The 20,572-nt window shown below is 44.0% G+C and overlaps 1 protein-coding gene and 1 long non-coding RNA gene across 2 annotated transcripts in view; one reads left to right on the top strand and one right to left on the bottom strand.

The window, feature by feature from the left end:
• The first annotated feature begins 3,830 nt into the window (after positions 1–3,830).
• The window catches only part of LOC131879560 (microtubule-associated protein futsch-like), a 44,235-nt gene continuing 27,493 nt past the window's right edge, over positions 3,831–20,572 (top strand). The window contains 1 exon segment of the mRNA XM_059225916.1: positions 3,831–4,214. Within this exon segment, the coding sequence (XP_059081899.1) occupies positions 3,896–4,214 (319 nt within the window). The 5' untranslated portion in view covers positions 3,831–3,895.
• LOC131879901 (uncharacterized) lies at positions 7,269–18,933 on the bottom strand. Its single transcript, XR_009373209.1, has 4 exons — positions 18,566–18,933; positions 17,145–17,247; positions 16,059–16,143; positions 7,269–8,335 (listed from the first exon to the last, which is right to left on the bottom strand). It is a non-coding gene; the product is annotated as an uncharacterized LOC131879901 (long non-coding RNA).

Here is a 20,572-nt window from a genome sequence, read left to right as displayed (position 1 = left end):
AGGGGATCATTCGTCAGGGAGGGGCAGAAAGGTTTCCTCTCTCGTTCACCGTCGCTCACATTAGCTTATTTTGGTTTCTCAGAGGCCAACTTTTAGTCATGAAAGCGATCTTGCTTCAATGGACTTCGTTGCTTTTCAGTGAAGGTGTTGAACGGGAAAGTTTCGGTGTTGAATTCAAAACTTAACTAGGAATATCTAAATTCATTTGTAGGCTTTGTACTGAGCTTATGATGTGAATAAGGTCATGTTTTATTTTGTAATAATCAGGGCTCGGAAAAAATAATTCTTTATGAGGGTCATATAATCACTAAAAGATTTCAAAAAGGCATGATCTTTTAAATTAAAAGCCCCAGTAATTGTCACTTAGCTTGGACCCTCAAATTGATACCCTAAACCGCGCAGGTTTGTGTGTAAAGTATTGGGATTCTAGTTGCGTTTTAAGGAAAAGCTTGAGCTTTTACCAATTAAGGCAAGTAGGAACAATGTGGGAATGGGAAAGCTACTTTATTGGGACAAACCGAGAAGATTGAGTCCTCAACCATACTATTTTAGGGTCAATTGTAGTGATTGTAAAGGGTTAAAAAACTTTTGAGCCCTCCACCATCCAGGCTAGTAATTAAAGTACTTTCTTCTCTTATGGGTTCCTTCAATGAGCCCTGGAAATCTCACTCTGTCCACAAACCAACATTTTTTGCACAATCTAATGTGGCAGCTGGCTTCTCATTTATATTTCGCAAGTTGAGGGGGGGGGCAAATTTTGGCAAATACAATTATCACCAAAATTAAGATTTCAAACTATTGCACGTCAATTAATAACTGAAGGCACCCTAGTTTATGTTTTGGGGAGACATTATGATATTACATTGAAGTATACAGATTATTACTTATCAGGACCCATCATCACTTTAAATTCGAGTGACCTTTCAGATTGTAGCAATAGGCTACTTTATGATTTTTAATAAGACTGCAATGGCAACTTCAATAATTTTGAATCAAATTTCTGTCAGCCATGCGGGTCTTAAATGGTCGATGATGTTTTTGTTATTTAAGCAATAAGCAACTCATTTATTGAATCTTTTTTTAATTGGTCGGGATTTAAACATGGATAAACAAGTCTTACCTTGCATAAGAATGTTCATCGGCAGTTTATCAATAGATACTTCCATTTTGAGAATATAGAAATAAATTATTCATTAAAAGAAGGTCACTTCTGGTTCCACGAAAAGTCTTTAACTTCGCAAGTCGATGATTTTGTAACAGATAAAAACTTTGATTTAGCTTATCCAAATAGACCTTTATGCCTATCCATAGCTGTTGAAATAATCGCCCTGAAAAAAGTTAGTTATCGAGCAGAAATGCAATATTCAATCCCAGGCGTAAGCTTATTAATAACTCTGAACCATTTCAAAGACAATAATTTAGATTGGCTGCCATCTCGATAGTCTCACTCTGCACTATTCACAATGACCTTAATGGTCCTTTAGCATACTAAATAATCAAGATCTGCCATCGTCGGACTTTACTTCGAATACCAAATGGGATGGTGCGTACGAGGTGCTTTCTCCATCGAATTTCATTCGCTTTATAAGTTTTGAAACATTGACATAACAGCTCAGGTTACAAAACTAAAGTCGTTTCATTACCTTTGAGCAAGTATTTTGATAGATACAGTTTCTGCTACTGCTGGCCATGATTAGGCTATTTCCATATTGCCAGAACTTGTTGATGCAACCTTGGCAAGGTACAGTAAAACAACAAGGAGATCAAAAAGGTTTTCAACACTCCTTATCCGCCCTAACCGTTCACTTGGCATCTATGTAAATAAATATTCATGCAATCATCAACATGGCCATTTCCTGAAGTTTTTTTTATCTCAACTTCGTTTGATTGCTTTTTCCGTGATTTGGTAGGGAAGGGTGGCAATTATATGGTAGGAACGGAAAAAACGTTATCATAGTAAATTTTAGTAGATTTTTAGTTTCGTACCAATTGCCAAAGATAAGCGGTTTTTATTTTTGTATCGTAAGCTGTCGAACCAATGACAAAAAGCATAACACGAATGCAAATTGACCTAGAAAGTAACACCTTGTGTAGCTTTTTCTCGAAACGATATGATAATGACAATTCAGTTGTGAATAAGTTTCTCTTAAAATGTTTCAACATGCATCATAAATCATAAATACTGTAAGTGATATGGTTTGGATCGATGACTTTTTTAAAGCTTTTTTTGGCTGTTACTTTGTTGTAGATGGCATTTCACTACGATTGCCAATGGACCAGAGTGTGCCTCAAGGTTGATATGTTGCGATGTTGTTTTTCTAGATATTGACGAAAGTAATCATTCTTATGAGAAGGGTTGGTCTTTTCATGGTTGGTAAATTTTCCGCCCACGATTGCCTTGTACGTATTCTACTTCACAAACAATTACACCATCACTCAAACTGTGTGTCCAGACTCAAGTAGGCTCCTTCGGATGAGTAATGGTTCGATGTACGTCCAAAATGGTCCACTTTGGCCTATAGATCATTTTTTATGGAACAAATGAGACCAAAGGCCGCTTTGAGAGGCTCCTTCTTGATTAGCTCTCTCTCTCTTTCTCTTTCTCTCTTTCTCTTCACAAGGGCACCCTCTTGAGTTATCGTCTCATTGTCCATTCAAAAGTGAATGGATGACACAACGAGGAGCTATTTCTGCCATTGTTTTTGCTATGTCCTCTGTCCCTTGAGATTGAGGCTAAAGATTCCCTTGAGGAGCCAAAGCCAGAAGTCAGAAGCCATCTGTCGGGTTTGCGGTCCCATTTTGTTCGTTCCTCAACCCAGCATCGTACCACTGGACTCAACCGAGTGAGTGGAACGATATTGGAGAAGTGACAACTGTGACAGCTATTAGCCACACAGCCACATATGTCTTGGGTGAAACCAGACAGGAGAGATGTTCTATTAATTCGTGCTCGGAATCCATAACTACGGGTACGGATTGGTGCCGTCTCCCTACTTCAGGAAGATGTCCTCCTTTTTAATCGAATCAAGTGTGCCTTATTTATCTCACCAAATTGACTACCCTTGAAATGGATGTTTCATTTTACGCTCTACCAACTCCTTGAGACCAACCGAGAGTCAGGGAAGACTGCAGAGAACAACGAACCGACCAACCAACCAACCAACCAACCGACTAACCAACCAACCAACCAACCAACCAACCAACCAACCAGTGCACCCACCCACACACTCACCACTTAAAGTGGCATTGCAGCGATTTTCTAGTCAGGGGCGTTGGTTTGGTGTTGTCGCTTTGGCCTCTCCGCCATTTATCGTCCTCATTTCTTCCTCTTCTCCTTCTTCGTCTGCTTCTACTATTACTACTCTTTGGTATGTAGTTCCACTCTTCCCGAAGAGCTAGTGTTCCAAAAGCCCTACTTCTTTGCCTCCTCTTCGCTCTGATCGTCGGCCTCCTTCCCTCTCACCACTTCTTCGTTTTCGTTTTCTGCTTCTGCTTCTTCTTCTTCTTCCTCTCCTCCTCTTTCTCCTCCTCCTCCTCCCCCTCCCCCTTCTCTTTCATTCGTAGAGTATCCGTACTGCAAATACTGATCGTCGACCTCCTCCCTCTTTCCCTCTCGTAGACAGTATTCCTCGGTAGTTGCTTTAGAGAAGGCTGCCAAGTCGACCGCTATGTACACGGAGTTCGACCTCAAGCCCACGACGACATCTGCCTTGGAAGAGCCTCATCGTCGTCCTCGTCCCACACTGCAAGGTTTTCCTTTTTGATGGCAGATCTAGGGTGGTCCGTCAGTCCCGATTCAACCTTCCGAGGGTTCATGACACATGGATATTGATACTTAGTTTCCCTCTCTTTATTTCATCAGTCTGATTGTGCCACACCTTATGGAAGTTCCATGATGACGGACACCTTTCCGAAGTCGCACCCGGACAAAAGTTTGGATGAGATGAGTCTCGTCGACGCGGGTGCAGTTGGTGCCGGAGACGATACCCTTGTAGTGGACAAGTTAAAAATGAGTGAGAATGAAAAGCAATCCGAGGACGAAATGAGGCTGGAGGGCCTCCAGCATGGAAGTGGCTCTACCGGTGCCTTAACCGCTTCCGGGGCTGAAGGAGGTGGTGCCCTCAGTCCTCTAACCGGTGCTTATCTTCTCATAGTGCTAAGCGAGCCCATTTCCGACGAACACAAAACGAAAATGTTGTCGAAACTTAAGCAAGGTAAGTGACCGATAGCATTCAGATTTGTATTTAGTTCCTAGAATGCCGACATGTTATCGGTAAAGGCTCCATTCATTCCGGCATTGCCATGGCGAGGCAAGAGAGGGTTAAAATTGAGACACAAGCATGGAACGAAGGCAATCAGCTGTCCGGCTGTCCTGCCGTCCGTCCCTCTGTCCGTCTCTCTGTCCGTCCCTCCGTCCGTCTCCACAACAGCGCAGCCGGTTTCCCTTTTTGGCGCCCTTCGCATAAAACAGCTGTTCCAAACGGCTTCTTTCCTGTGGAGGGAAATGGGATCGTCGTCGTCGCTCCTCCTCATGAAGTCTGCCAAGCCTTATTTGGAGAAGTCCAGACTTGCATGTGCTCCGCATTTCAAGCCTATCACCATGGCCAAAACGAACCATGTTGGTTGAGTGTGACGGGGAGGGCGCTCATATCTTTCCTTCTCGTTTTGCTCCCCTCGTTATGTTATCCTTGGCCAACAGCAAAGGGAGCGGTCTTCAGCTGGCCTTAGCAGTGGATTTGTGCATTGGAACTTAGCTGTTGCAACAGCAAACGGGTGTGGTTAGTCTCAGTTGCTGTGCGACAGCTGTGGCTCTATCTCTCGTCTTTTCCTCTCTTTTCCCCGTTGGTTGGACATTGAATGTTGGAACTAAGTTCGGTGGCTAGGCCTTCGTCTTTGCCTCCCCCCTCGCTACTATCCTCAGCCTGCAAATCGGCCTTCTCAAGGCCTTTTGCCGGCTTAAGGCCCTAGTTAGAAGAGGGATCACCGAAATCGCTGAGGAGGAAGAGCCAAATGACAGCGGGGAAGGAGTAAAGCCCACTCACACCAGACTCGCACCAAGAATTTACTTCTTTTCTTGAACACTGATGTCACGCCAAGTGCCAAGCCCTCCCCTCTTTCCATGCCTGGTCTCAGTGGACTCCTTGATATGGAGCGGAACCCCCTTAGAGCCCCTTAAAGTATGTTCCTCTCACCTATTAGTCTTCGTCTAGATTCAAACAAGGTCGATCTCTAGTCATCTTCACCAGATTACGGGATCTCCGAGGGAATGATCCAAGATCCATTTGTCGATGATTGAAACATCAATTTCCATTTATCTTTTCCCGATACCAACGGCGGAAAGAAGACTTGCAAGTTCTGATAGTCCCTCATGAATGGAGTCCTTTTCGATCCCATGTGATTGGAAAAAGGGAAGCCGGGTGGACCAAGCAAATATTGTGCTAGCTTCCCGGGCGGTCAAACAACTTTGAATGTCATTAAAACTCGGCCGGGTCATTTGCGAGTGAACTTGTCGGAATTATGTCCCACAATGGGAACCAAATTCACCGGGCAATCGCTGAAGCCCTATGTTCGTTTGCTAATTATCGGGAAACAATGCCCCACCAATCCTAATTGTTTGCCTTTAATTCGAAGAGAACGTTAGAGAGCGAGCGAAAGCGAATGCCAAGCAAACTAATGAGATGAACCACTCGGTCTAGAATGCTTGATAACGGAACTTGGAACGCCTTTTGGAGTATGGTCGGTATCTTAGTTAATCACCAGCTTCCCTGTTGTGCCTCTCATCTTCTCGATTTACATTCTTTTTTTTAGGGGGTCATATACCCCCATAAATCTTGTTATTTCCAAGGCTGTTTCGTCTGAGTAGGTCCAATGTTTTTTGTTTGCTCCAAGCCAAAATGCAATATGTTGATGGGGAAAATTTATTGGTCCGGGAAAGGTCGGGTAACTCGTGGTCTTCAGTCTACTGAAGCAATGAAACCGGTGGAGGCAAATAGCTTTCATGCCTTGAAATAAAGCATTTTAATGTGACAGGCATATTCATCCTCAGTTTAAAACGTCGGGAGTTTGTTTTAAGTTGGAACTTTCTAAACGACGAGATGAAAAGAAAGTAAAACAAAAGAAAATTCTGTTGTCCCCTGGTGTTTTTCTCTGTTCATGTAAAAAGGAAAGCAAATAGAGCTTGTTTGGTGATTTCCCAAACTTTTTTGTGACACCATTACACTGCTTTTAAGATTTTTTGAGATAACACTCTCTTTGGCATTAGTTATACTTTGGCGAGTCTAGAATTTTTAGCAATATTACATTTCGATAGTGCCCAAAGCCAACCTTGTGTAGGTTGTTTTGCCAAGAAAGGCCCAAGTTTCTACATCTATTTTCAAGAGCGAATTTGTACCCTCAAACTTGCTCCCCAAAAAGAAAAAAAAACTTCGCAATTCAATCGCAACTGAACAACACGGTAAGAGAGGCATGTATTTTTTCCAAGCTTTGTCGCATGAAGCCTATCAATTTTAGATGTCAATCCGCAACAAGAATGGAATGAATGCTCAGAAGAAAGAAGAATATCCCATCAATCGTATCCTTTTCTCAAGTATGTAGGCGTTGAGTAAGTATACCCTGTAGTAATGCCAGACAGGGAGTGGTCAATGGTGGCTGGTTTGGATTGCATTTGTTTGATTCTTCAACAAGTCTATACAAGTCCAATTAATGTGGCACGACAAGTTTATTTGTACACTCTCCCTTTTCATTTAACTGGATCCGGTTCAAGTTCAAGGAGAAGTGGTCAGTGCAATGCAAAGGCCAACATGACCTTTTTGTCCTCTCCGAGTTTCGTTCAAGGCTTAAGTTTTGTCGCTAAACTTGAACACCCACCAACCATATTTACATAACTCCTTGTCTGGAAACAAGATCAGAGAAAACTTTCGTATGGCCTCCGTTCTTAGCCAAGACTCCAAGTCATGACTTGTTCCAAGAAGTTTCTTTTCGCCTTGTGTACGTGTGCGTGTGTCTCGAGGAAAATACTTGGTGGTCGGAGTCAGTAGCATCAGTTACTGTTTTTGAAGGAATTGGACCCAAACGAGCCTGTAGGAGGAACTTTTAGGTCTCTCGAAGGACTTGGGAGGCGGCAAATTACCTCATTGAAGCGAGCTATAAGACAGACACTCGAGAACAAGAGCTGATGGTCTGGCTATTTCTAGCCCCAAGGCCCATTCTTGTAATGGTCGGAGTCGTCGATCTTCCCTTATCTGCAAGTAAAATCTGAACCAAGGTCGCTTAACCTTGGGTCTTTACACCTACTCGTCTTGCACTTTCGTACGTCGGAAGAGCGCCCAATTGCCACATTCGGGACAACGATCCACGATCCAAATGAAATGGAAAATATAGTATGTCAATGACAGACAACTGCAGCCCACACCTGGGATGTCTCGGTGTGAAAAATGATGCCCAATAATTCTCCTGTGATAAGCGGTCCATCCTTTTGAAAGTAGGCGTTCAATGAAATGATGGTCTGGTCCTTTATTGTGAGATACCCATGACCAGGAGGACAATGAGAGAAAATTCCAATCCTCTTCATCTTGAACAGAGAGAGGAGGGAGGGGCCTAACCTTCAAATATGCTCCTAAGGCCGAAATACCGCAATCAAAATGAACGTGGTCTTTCTTTTTCTTACCGACTGCTCGTCGGTATTTGGAAATGTTTTTTGGGAACTTTGTCAAGTACCACGTTTGTGCCTTTGGTCCCAACATCAGAACGTGAGCTAATCAGTTGACATTCCTCGTGTATCAAAGGTTTCTATGATTGCCTTTCCACCAAAACAAACTACAAACATCAAGAAGGGTGGTCGACATTGTTGCATTTCATTCCCGTGAAAGGTTTCTGAAATTTAGTATGTTATGGGATCAAATTTCAATGCTTTAAGCCCGCTGGACTGATGCCAAACCTTCAGCCAGCTCGAGAACCACTGAATTTCGAAATGGCCTTGAGGAGACGGCGAGGTTCGTGGTGGTCAGACGAATAAATGATGGGTCCATGCCTGGATCTGCAATGGAAAAAACAAATCATGGATAGGCAGATCCCCTTAAAAAGGTTCTCAGCTGTGCTCATTGATCAACATACCGACACATCCACTGTGTAGCTTACATCATAAACTATCCAGTAAAGGATTCCGGGACAGAGGCTCGTTGATCGATGAAATCATTCGGTACCACCGAACACGTTCATTGATACCTCCCTTGTTTTACGATACTCAGTCAATCTCAAGTCAGGACAAATATAACCAGGTCGGTACCAAACTGAGGTGGTTTGATCAGTATACATATTCCAAGACGCTAGTGGGAATCTATAAGGAACAAAATGGCTGGATTTCCTGTGCTGGTTATTTCTCCCCCTGGTTGACTCCAGACATGAGAGGCTAATAAATGGAGTGAGAAATGAGGCCAAATCGAGTGCCAGCCGGCCTGTAGACACGACATTTTTATTGTCCCGGAGACACTCCGCCCAAACTTGGCTCTCCAATGCACTTTGGCCTCCTGGTGACACCATACCAAATGGAGCCGAAGGTATTCAAAGCCAGCTTGATTTAGAGAGAGAAACCCATTTCTTTTGCCACACCACTACCAACGTATGTACGTGCGCAGAGGGGTGCCTCTCAGACCGCTTTACTTGTCAGGTGCTTTAGAGGCTCCGAGTTGATCCTCGAAAGGACATTAAGAATGCAGAAGAGCTCTTTCGAATGTATGGAAATCTGACTGAAATTTGTCCGTTCCTTTTGTGCTTGGGTAAGGCTTGACGAGATTGCCTGAATGGTTGGTCGCTCAGAACTGCCAAGTAAGGGGAGCGCAGTCCTTTCTCCGATGGATGTGTTGTTGGTATGGCGAAGGCGGACTTGATAACTCGGTGGAACATGACTGCAACGCGTTCGAGCCACGTTGATGTAATTGCAGTTTCTGGGGCTTGGTTTCTTGCTCTGCCGTTCTTTTCTTTCCTCATTTTCTCTCGCAGGAGAAGAGGATGTCTGCTCCCAAGCTAAGCTAAGTGAGGACCCATTGAGGGAACAAGGAGGATAGTAAATATATAAATGCATCAAAGGAAATGCTTCCCCAGGCAAGGTTTCTGCCAAGCATTCAACACTGGAACGCCTCCATTCTGCGGGGAGTGCCAAATGAGCCTGGCATCGGAGAAGGATATTTTGCTCACCATGAATAGCTCTTAAAGAATTTTAAATGAGTTCCCGGGAACTTCATTACCACCTCGAGGATCAACGTTGGCAAAGCTTCAGAAACCGTTGGAAGCGCTCGAGTCAACCCGGGTGTTTTCGAAAGAGATAGGTCCCGCTATTGACAAAACAATCCATCAGGATTGTAGCCTTTGGAAAGGCCCACGGATTGACTTAATGGCTCCGGGTTGAAACATCGAATTGTGCCACCACCAGTCAAGTCTATGACCGGGAACTGAGCCCGAGCTCCCGAAAAGGTGTTCAACGAGGGAAAGGAAGTTTTCCTTAAGGCCCCACTATGAAAAGATTGATTGATAAAAATTTGGCAACCTACCATCTCGGTTCTGAATACATTTTCTGGAAAGGGTTCGACAATGACGGCGATGACGACCATGGCGGGCGATGGCAAGGAGAACGATGACGGCTTTCCTCGATATCAGGCCTTTCTCTCGGCCTTTGCCAAGGCCCCCGTGTGCACTTTCGGGATGAAAGGCAATTTCATTTTCCCAATTGAACCTTTACGATCCATGGAACTGACCCTTTCTCGATGATGCATCGGAATAGATTAGTCGAACCTGCCCTTCATTCTGCACAGAGAGATAGCAAGTATTGCCCAGCTGAAGGGAACAAGCGGACATCTCTTGATTTGACCTTTAGTGGCTAGAAATTATGTCATAGAAATTGACTGTAGTGCGGAAAATGTCGTTGGTTCTCACGCCAAACCAGCCTTTTCATAATCCTAAAAGTTGGAACTAGCTCAAAAATGTATCCCACTCTCATAAAAGGCACGCCGATCTTTGCCAGGACTAAAAGCTCAGAAACAATGTCCGAGACATTTAGTGACCTTTCATTTCCCAAATGTAACTGTATGTATTGTATTGTATCTTAAAACGTTCTGTCAAGTTGTATCAAAACTTTTTAGACTGTAAGAACACGCCAGTCTCATCGAGACTCTCTCTCAGCTCTCTTTGGAAAAGATTTGCAGTTTGCAATGTGGATAAAAATGCACCTAATGTTGGGTGAGAGAGGTAATCCAACTGTCGTTAGCTTAGCTTCCCCCCTCTCTTCAGTTGAAGAAGAATTCACTCACAATCAACTTTGAAGGTATGTGCAACTCCCAAAGTGCAAAAGGATTAACTTTTCCCTCTAGCCGCAAACGATCGAGAAAAGGAGCAAGCACACGTTCCCCATCCAAAAAGGGCCTCTTTGCGTGTCACCTGATAATCAAATCCAACAGGGTTATCGTTTGGCTCTCTCTCTCTCTTTCTCTCGCTGTGCTAGAAGTTCCCAAAATAATTTGACTGTTCATCGTGGAAGTCGCAACGAATGGAGGAAAAGTAGAGGAGTAGAGGCTTTTTCGATTTAATTTTCTCGAGGCCTGCCACGGGCTTCATTCCCAATTTCGCTCAGGCCTCGAGGCAAAGACAACCAACGAACGCACCGAGCTCTTCTAAGTGCAAAGCCACCAATGCTTGAATCAGACTCGGTTGATGGCATTGCGTTGGGTGGAAGAAAAGCTCGTTTACGACGAGAAGGAGGCATTTTTTTCGACCGAGCAGAAAATTAGACACACCGAAAAGGCTTTTGGTATGCTAATGGATATGTGAAGAAATGCCGCCTCTAGAACCGACAAGAGTTTCCTTTTGCCTTGAAAACTAACGTGGCTGAATTTAAAAGAAGAGACCACATCCTGTTTGAAGCGATCAATTGTGTCATCGAGTCGATCCCTTCTCAAAGGAAGCCTTGATATCTCGGTCCCCAAGGTCCAATGCAGTGGTACCAGGGGAGCTCCCTTCATCAAGTGTGCGTATGTGTGTGTGTGTGTGTGTGTTGATCCATTTCATGATGTACTGCCGAGGTTCTTCATGAATTTCATTAGGAAACTGGGAGGGGAAGGCATAATCTGCCCATTTCAAGATTACAACGGCTCGCTCTGATCCGTGGTTCTTGCGCTTGATATGTTGTGATATGCTCCTCACGCAAAACTGTCATTTGGCTCCCAAGAGTCCCGACGGATATTGATCCACACATGGAACTCGCTCACACGCACACACACACACATACACATGCATATGTATTTCCCACTACCTCACTCAAGCCAATGTACGGAGTCGAGGCATGAAGTTGTTGAGGCATGAAAGAGGCATGGTTCCAATCACACATCTTTTTACATTCTTGGATTCAGGGAGCTGCTCGACCAAGGAGCCTCCTTCTTTGGTGCATTGGTCCAATGTTAATGGAAAGTGATCCTTGTTCAAGCTGTGAACGTTATCTCTCTGTTCCATGATCTCGCCAATTCCTACTAACCCTCACTGCCAACGAGAATGAAAGGCCATGGTAAACAAGGCCAGAGCACTCGATTGTCAGAATCAGGGGGATCTTCCAAGCTTTCCTTAATGTTTACACAAATCTACTGTAGATGGTGAGTGTGTATGGATCAGCATGGCAGTGGATTGTATTTACTGCAACGAATACATTCACATGCACTCACTTGAACGAGTATGATTATAAATGATGGATAGAGAGAAAATTATATCTGGCAGGCTCGAACGTGTCCCAATTACAGATCACATGTTCGCTTCCAAGACTTCTTCAGGCTCACATGCTCTCACGGGAGAACTTGCAATTTTGCTGCAATGTGGGGGTGCCCCATGAGAGTTTTGGATCATTAATCAGCGAGGAGCTGGTGTAGGCAGTGCATAATGGAGGGAGATTGTCTGGCCAAATGATTTGGGTTCAAGGCCGGTCTACGTCATTTTGCATGATGAAGGGGCAGATCAGCCAAATGAATGGCTGAGGATCACTCTCTCGCTCTCTCTCTCTCTCTCCATTCAAAACACCCAACCTAGAGTCAGCCAGAAGGCCGGGCCAAGGCTCGATTTCCATTCTTTTCAAGGCCATCATTCCCAGAAGTAGCAGTGGAAGAAGAGGACGACGAAAAAGAAGAAGCACGCGACTTATACAGTCAATCCAAGACCGAGTGGACCGAATTCCATGTTGTATATGCATTGATTGGTTTGGAGAGCGATCAAGAAGACGAAGCCCAACCCAGGCGAATAAAGCGCATTATTGCCAAGAGAGGAGGGCCTCGGGGATACTGATTTCCGATTGATCTGTTTATGTAAATCGAGTGACAACTGAAAAATGAGTCGCTGAAGAACATCAAATGCCGCCCCTAAGATGGCGAACTTTTCTTCATAGAGTGCATTATTCACCAAGTGTTGAAAGAAGTAAGATTTGGTGTTACTACACTCAGACCAATGAGGGAGCTCGGGACGAGGACGAGTCCGACCAAAGAGGAGCTTATACCAAAACTTTTTGGCACTTTCATAAAACTTGAGAAACTCTCACTTGCCACTTGCCACCCAGTGGTGCCCTGAAGGGGGCAGAACTGTGAAAATAGGGTTGTCCAAGCATGGTCGTTCCCATCTACCCATCATTCTCGTTTCCTGTCCCTCTCAATATGGGTCCAAAGACAGTGTGTTCACTTTAACCTTGATGACAGAGAGGAAACCGCGAGAAGTGTAAGCAAACATTGCATACTCAAGATTTGCACGCGAGAATGGGCAAAGTTTCTCGTCCTTTTCACTGGCCCGGATTCATTTTAGGTCGTTTAAAGTTGGGAATTCAACCTGACCGGGTCGGCAGCCAGTCCTATTGGCTGATCCTCATCTAGGGTGAATTTATTGAAGATTTGGGAGCTGGCGAGGGCTAGTTGCGCCAAAGAGATTCGGTGGACAAGGCCGAAAAAGGCCACCAGGTCGAGGCTTCCTTGTTGTGGGCCACTTTTTTGCTCATGTCAATTCCTTTGTTGCCTGCATTCTGTCTTCTTGGATTTCCAGGGAATTGCCAGAACTTCGAGAGCTCTTCTCATTATGCGGTCTTTCGGAAAGCCTTCCTCGTTTTTCCATTCCCAACTCTCTGCTTTTCCAAAACTTTCCATTTTTGCTCTTTTTCACGTATATAGCATTTATATCCGATATCAGTGGGCTATTTTCATTCCCCTCCACTTCTGAGTGGCATTCATTTATAGGCTGACATGTTCATTTTCTGTCGACAAAATAGGTTCGATTTGGCCGATGACTCAATCACCTCATCCATTCTACTCGAGTGCAGAACAAAAGTAATTGTGATTTGGGATTAGACTTTTTCCTGGTCTCACGGAATTGCATTGTTCCCTTTGGTCAAGGCTGATGGGAAAGGAAGAAGGTGGAGGAGAAGTAGAAGGAAAGAGGAAACTTCTAGTGAGTTCTAGTTTCTAGTGGTCGTTGCAAAGGCTGCCGCCAGAACTTGACTTGTTTGGTGGACGTGGATTGAATTCGGATTTCCTGCCAATTGGCAGGAACTGGAATCAAAGGTGGAATCGAACTTCAAAGAAAACCGAATAGTCATTGGATATGAAGTTCCTTAGTCAATCTAACATCCAAAACGACAACTGGAAAAACTAGCTGAACAGCGGAGTAGTGGAAAGCCCGGCTAACGGTTCCCTTCGACGTCATGCCAATATTTGGCGGACGGAACTTCGGACATGGATCCACTTTAGGTGTTTTTGTAGAGTGAAAGAAATAACTTTCAGCTGACACGCCAGGCGTTCAACAAGACCCGAGGATTTGAAAAAAAAAACAAGCCTTTGTTTGGGGTCGGTTTTAGATTTGAGGTCCTAAGTTCACGAAACGTGAAGCCCGGAAATTTCCTGAAGTCTCCTTTCTCACTGACGAAAAAGGATGAGGCCAGAGGAAATTGGATTGAGTGAAGGGGCTGAACCAGAGAAATTGGACATCTTGGCAGACTCAGGGTGACCAAAAGCTCTCTGGGGAGCTCGAAATGATGTTCTGCGGCCTTTAGCCAGCCTTCTGCCCATTCCAATGCCAAACACAGAACGCGTTAGAACGGAAGAAAAAGAACGCTCATGAAAGGGACTGCATGCCGTTCAACCGTGTGGGAATTCGACATTTTAACACCCCACAAATCCACATTGCACCAATCCGGAGCATTGTGAAAGAATGCCTGGTATCTTAATTCACAGAGTAACCCTCTCGAACCCATCGGGTCAATGCTGAAGCGAGCGTCCCAAAATCTAGGGTCTCTAGGGACCCTCCTTGGCAAAGACTTGGGACTCATGTTCCACTCCGCTCTGGTCGAAACATTTGGCTCATTGAGTTTCATTGGAGCACTTCTACGGGTATTGCGTTAATGGGAGTGGAAGCTGTCTGCTAAATGAGTCTCCAATCAGGGAAAGAGGTCTTTCTCTCTTACTCATGTCACTGGGATTTGGCCTTTGATTAGAAATTACGTGATCCTACATGATTTTTTCCCCTTTGGCTCTTGCACTCTGATCAGAAAAACATGAGCAATCGGTCAACCTTTAGTTTCAAGACCAGCCATCAGAGTTCCCCGTTCAAAGGTGTTGTGGACTCTTTCGATTAAAGTCCTAGTACATACGAGCATTGGTGGAAAGATGAGTTCGTGTACCACGCAGAGTAAGGAAGCGAGGAAGCGAGAAAGCAGGAGATAAGGAGACATGGCCTTGGGTTTATGTGTAATCTAGTTCCGACAACAATTTGAAGTTCCACATGGCACAAGAGGAACAGTCTTGCAGACATTATGGGGGGTCCATTTTTCTTCTCGCTTCCACATTGGTTGGGTTTCAAATGCATTTTGTCGACATGATGTCTTCCTTGTCCCAGACCATTATCAAAGCAGGTTTCAACGCTACGTATGTCTTTAGTACGCGTACCATTGGCGATGCTGTTGCCCAACCCAATGAGACTTTCATGAGGATCGTTTGAAAACAGGGACCCAATGCTTTGTGCCATGTCATTTGGCTGCTGCTCAAGCCATTTCCCAGTTCCCTTCAAAATGGAACTTCCAAATGCTCGAATTTAGAATCCAAATTGAAATTCAACTCATCGTTTTCGGCGCTTAGCCTTGCTTTCCCTCCTTCAGTGGTAGTTTCTTTTCTCTCCCCCCGCTCCCCTCTCCAGTGCAAGGTGGGATCTGTTCCAAAAGCTCATTTATAATGCAGAGCCTTGAAATGACAACTTGTCAGACATGCGATTCTTGAGAAAATAACCTTCTCCTCTTCTCTCTCTCTATTCATCGGGACATGTTTCTAGCTTGTTCTGTTTCACCACTCCTAGGCAAAATAAAGATGAAAAGACCACAGACAACATATCCCCAACCGATTCAGAAACCTTAGACGCATCATCATTTTCTTTTCAGGTATGTCCTCGAAGAAACCTCAATTTAAGCGCCTGCGTCTGGCTTCAAAGGGCTTGATAGACTTATGAGAGGTGAAAGTACTTGTCCCGTGGATTGTCTCGTATTAATTTGCGCTAAACTCCGTCCCCTTGGTGCATTTATTTCTCATTATCTGCAAACCAGAGGTTCTAGCCATAAATTGGGCTCCTTCCAGAGTAAAGAAGTTCCTCGTGAGGTTATTAGAACATCATTAGCTTCCACTGAAACAGCACCCTTCGCTCCTTGGCCAGTAAGGGCCTTTATGGCACTTTCTAGCTTGGATGAGTATCCATTTTCTTATGTTCTCGTTGGCGACCAAAGTGCTCGAAGCAGCCAGTTCTGGCACAGTACAAACATGAGGCTCGTTACCCTCTACTCGTACATACAGTAGAAACAGTAGTAACCGCAGAGAAGTCGAGCAACCAGAAATGCTGCTCCTACAAATACATTTGCTCAACTTGATGTTGGATTAATGGAAGAACAAGGCACCATCTCGTTCGAATATGATTCGAACGAGAATGTTACTGGATATCGGGAACAGGGTAACATCCATTGGTTTTATTAGGGTTGCTTCACTCTTGAGAGCAGCGAATGCCATCTTACTCACGTTCCGTAGTACAAGCTTAAGTAATCTTGTGGTGATCTTGGGGAGGGGGGGGGGGGGATTCCTTAATTAAAATGCCCGAAGCACCCTAGAAATTGGAAATGGAGATTAAAAACCATGGGTAGTAGCGTTCATTAGAGTTAGTTTTACTTTCTGCCGAGGAAGTCTGTTACCATTACAAGGATCGTTAATTCAAGCAGAGCTCGCGAGACAAATGTATGTACAAAAGCTTCGAGACTTGAGCAAGCGACTCGTGCGATCTCCTCTCACTAAGCTAGACGAAGTCTTCATTAGTCTCGAATTAATGATTTTTTTATACTCATGATTATGACAGAATCCCAACTTAGATTGCTTACACATGGAAAATTCACAACTGATATATATCCAGAGAAAATCGTACCCGATGTACTGTAAGTTGTTGAATGGGCCTCTGAGCAGGCTTTAGAAATTAGTACCAAAAAGTTTGGTCAATATTTCTCGTGCTGAAGCGAAGTTTTTGTTCAAGTAATATTTCCTTCTTTGTTGGGTGGGCAAATTTCAAGTCAGCCTTGATTTATGTAATGGCTTGGCCTGGAGAAGCTCTGAAAACTTTCGGAGAAAAAATGGTGGACATGAAGATCTTTGTAGAGGCCCTCTCCTCCGTTTTCGAAGGAGAAAGTCAGAGAGTTAACACAACTCCATGGCATTTGATAACAAAACCTCAAGCAAGACTCAAGTTACTAGTTACTGGCTGCTTGTCTTCTTAAGCAGATCAAGCAGCCCCTTCAGAAAAAAAGAATCCTTTGGTCCACTCGGAACAAAAGCCAAGGCGTTTTTCTGGCTCCATCCCAAAGACCGAGCGAGTGAGCCCCTTCAGCCTCGGGACACACGGCCTCCATCCTCCATTTTTCAAGCTGGATACATCTTACCTCGACACTGTTGCACTTAGAGAATGAGCCCTTTCTCTCTGCCTTTTCATTTTCTATGGCCTTGTTCAGACTTTAAGGTGGCGAAAAGGGGCCTTTTCTTCTTGTTTTCGTCTTCGCCCTTGTCTCCTCACCGTTGTCCGTCTTTTATTTCCATGGTTCGCTTTCGTTCTTGCTTACTTACCTTGTCTCACCAATGCGTGACCCAAATGGACCCCGAAGCGTTATAGCCCACCACTAAATAACGGTCCACTCTCGAATGAGTCGAATGGGATCCAATCACAATCCTATCAAAATAAACCGTAAGAGGGGAACAGGGTCATTTCCCAGAAAGAAGTTTGAGACCGTTGTTTAAGTGCATTTTCTGATACGGCTAGCCCAGGGTGAAGGCACGAGTTGTCTTTTTTATTTTGGATAAAGTTATCAAAATCGACTGAGTTTTGGGCCAAAGCTCAGCCTTTGGAAAGCAAGCCTATACGGAATGCAAACAGAAGCATTTCCAAAGATCATATTTTCGACTGAAATGGCAGGTTTAAACTGATAAACCAGACATTAAAAATTCTTAATCGGTTTCAAAGACGTGTATGCTTGTACATTTGACGCTCCATGCTCCAAACACACCAAGCAAACAGCACGAATTCGGTGGGCCCACTTTATGTTTTACATGGCCGATTGCAACTAGCCAGAGAAACAGCAACCCTTATTGATCCCAACCACTGATGTTGCAAACCAATCCTCGATCAGGAGAAACCAAGAGTTCTCAACTTCCCTCGGAAATGGCACTTAACCCTTGTTAAGTATTTTACTCTCTTGGCTCTAACTAACCATATTTTCAAACCAAATGCAAATGTCCTGTCCTTAAAGTTGACCAACACTTTCGACATGAAATATTTGTAGAATAAGCTTTTTTTTGCTCATTTGGTCACGTGCCACGTAATGGTTCCAGTCGCAGAAATGACGATGTGCAATATCAAATGAAGTGGAACAAGGTCTCATGCTCTCTTGTTGATACTCTCAATCGATGCCGACCAGACTGATTCCCTGAGTAGGGACAAATTTTTCAAACCTAATGGCTTTCTCACCCAAGGTTTTGTGACTTTGCCAAACGTGGGGTTTGATAACGGATATTAAATCCCTGGAAGGCCTTGCGTTTGGAGGACGAATAAACCTTTACTGTCATGAAACGAATGAGTTGACCAAGCCAACCTCTTCGGCATGCGCCCTTCAAGTTTAGAATGTTGATGAGAGAAACGAAAGTGTTGATAAAGATCGGTTGGTATATCATCCTGACGAACCATTAAATCTTTCTCAAACCCCAGAGGGCGTTTCGGCCCTATATTCGTTACTTATTGTACCGAATAAGATCTAACAAATATGCAAATACGCTTATTATATGGAGAATAATATTTTGGCCTGACCTAGTTACTTGATTATGTCCGCATCCAAATGATCCTAACATTCAGCGTGGAATGTGCTTGATCCATGAATGCTAGTACAAAAGGATTTTGGCTACAAATTCCGTGTTCAGCCTTAATCACCATACCAATTTTGGCCATATGAAAGCCCATTTTGTTGCCAAACTACATATAAGAGAGGTGCACTTACAGGGTCAACTAGTGCCAACTTTCAGGAACATTGCCAAAGCCAAAGCCTGGCTGAACTTTCTCAACGTTGTTTACCCTCTGGGTGAAATATCACGCTTGTGCAGACAAAGATGCATCAGGGTGCCCCAAAGTGTTTCCGAATTTATGAGTCACAATGACTGAAAGTTTGAGCATGCATATAAATGGAAAATGGGTGGAAAGGGAGTCAGAGTCAGAAAGTCGTTTTATTCAATGCATGCTCTCCTGCCGGCTTTGCCAGAACATTGATCTGGAATTGTAGAATTGGAGCCTGGTCCTGCGGTGTTAGGGGTCGACTTTGCATTCCCTGAAAGAGAATGACAACACATGTTTCAAATAGAGAGGTACAGAACGCCCTTCAAATTCCACCCTGAACCCAAATGCTTGTCTCTTGATTTTGTGTCTGCGAGCCAGTTGGCATTCCTGCATCTGCGTGGATCCGACCCCTTGGACCTTTCATGCCGACTTGGTTGTGTTGAGGAGCAAACACAAAAAAGGACGCTTTTCTCTTTAAGTTGACTGAGAAAGACAAGTTGACATGGGTGAGGTTGTTCAAACAATGAAAATATTGCAAAAGCTCAAGTTACTCGTTTCAAATCTTAACAAGGTTTTTTCGTTGCTTCCGTTTTTCGTCAGACATACTTAAAGATGCAACTACAGGGCTCTCTCTCTCGTTGCAAATAACTAAAAAAGTGAATGCTGCATAGAGAGAGAGCACTAACGACAAACCTCTCGTTCCAAAGCCATTCAAGGGTTGTTAGACACAAAACAAAGCGCTAACATTTTGCTCAAGACATAAACCACGACAAGATTGAACGTCATTTTATGGCGCTATGGAACATTAATTCGCAATTTCAGACAAGACACTCACAAACCACATGTTTCTGCATTAAGCTAAGCCACGACGTCCTCCAACCTTCCAGTAATGAAAACGCGGCAAATCCAAACTTTCAAACAAAATTCTTCTCAGCAAAGGACGTCAACATTTCAACGGTCTCGTGACCAATCAGAGCAGAAGCTGCAATATGCATTATCAAAAAATTATGTTAGGGCCGTTAAAGGGCCATCAAAGAGGGAAAAGGGTCTTTAACGTTCACAAAGAGGTGCATTTTCAAATGGAACCATCTCTCCTCTACGCACCAACATTAGAACGTAGCTGACGAATGCGAGTTAATGGCATTAACATCTCGTCAGGCGAAAAAGCTACACGCTTCTAAGGAGATACATCGTGTCTAGTTTCAGGAATCTCGCCGAAATCCATCTTTGTCCCATGGGTCGATTCCTTCTTTCTTTGTATGAGTGAGGTTGCTTTCATGTTGTTTGGATGCTTCGAAAGAGGTACTGAAGGCTTGATTCAACGTTGGCACTGCACGTCCGTGCGTGGATCAAAAGAGGGCCAAATTTTACCAAAAGGTACACGCTTACGCTGGCATGGATGGTGGTGAGGATATGGACAACTTTTACGACTGAGTACGTGTCAAGGCCTGAGTGAGAAAAGTCCACCACGTTTCTCTCAAGGCCCTCTTGTCACAATGGAAAAAGTTGGACGGTCGATCTCAAGTTTACAGCCTATTATAATGAGTCCATGTTGTAGTGTAATCATCCATGATTTGTTGCCATGTTGTCTTTCATGGAACAAACAAAAAAGTTTTTGTCCCTTCGCAAAACAACATCATCGTCTAATTGGAGGACTCGGAAATTGTCCTTTGGGAATGAATGTTTGTCCATTCCCGAGCATCAAAAGAACAAGAATCAAAGTCGAGGAGAAGATTTGGCGCCACAAATGATTGTATGGAATCTTGCAAAACAGCTGGTCAAGCTTACCTACATGGTGAGCTCGCAAAAAGTTATACTGGGGTTATTTCCGATCCAAGAAAAGCTAGATTGCCAATGATACAAAGATGGGCATTAAAAAGGCTGAATAATAATGTTTTTCTCACTTTATTACTAGCCAAAGGAGGTAATGAAAACCATAAAATGCAGTTCTGAT

Source organism: Tigriopus californicus, chromosome 4, assembly GCF_007210705.1.
Source record: "Tigriopus californicus strain San Diego chromosome 4, Tcal_SD_v2.1, whole genome shotgun sequence".
Classification (NCBI taxonomy): Eukaryota; Metazoa; Arthropoda; class Copepoda; order Harpacticoida; family Harpacticidae; genus Tigriopus; species Tigriopus californicus.
This window is presented reverse-complemented; position numbering and strand designations above follow the sequence as displayed.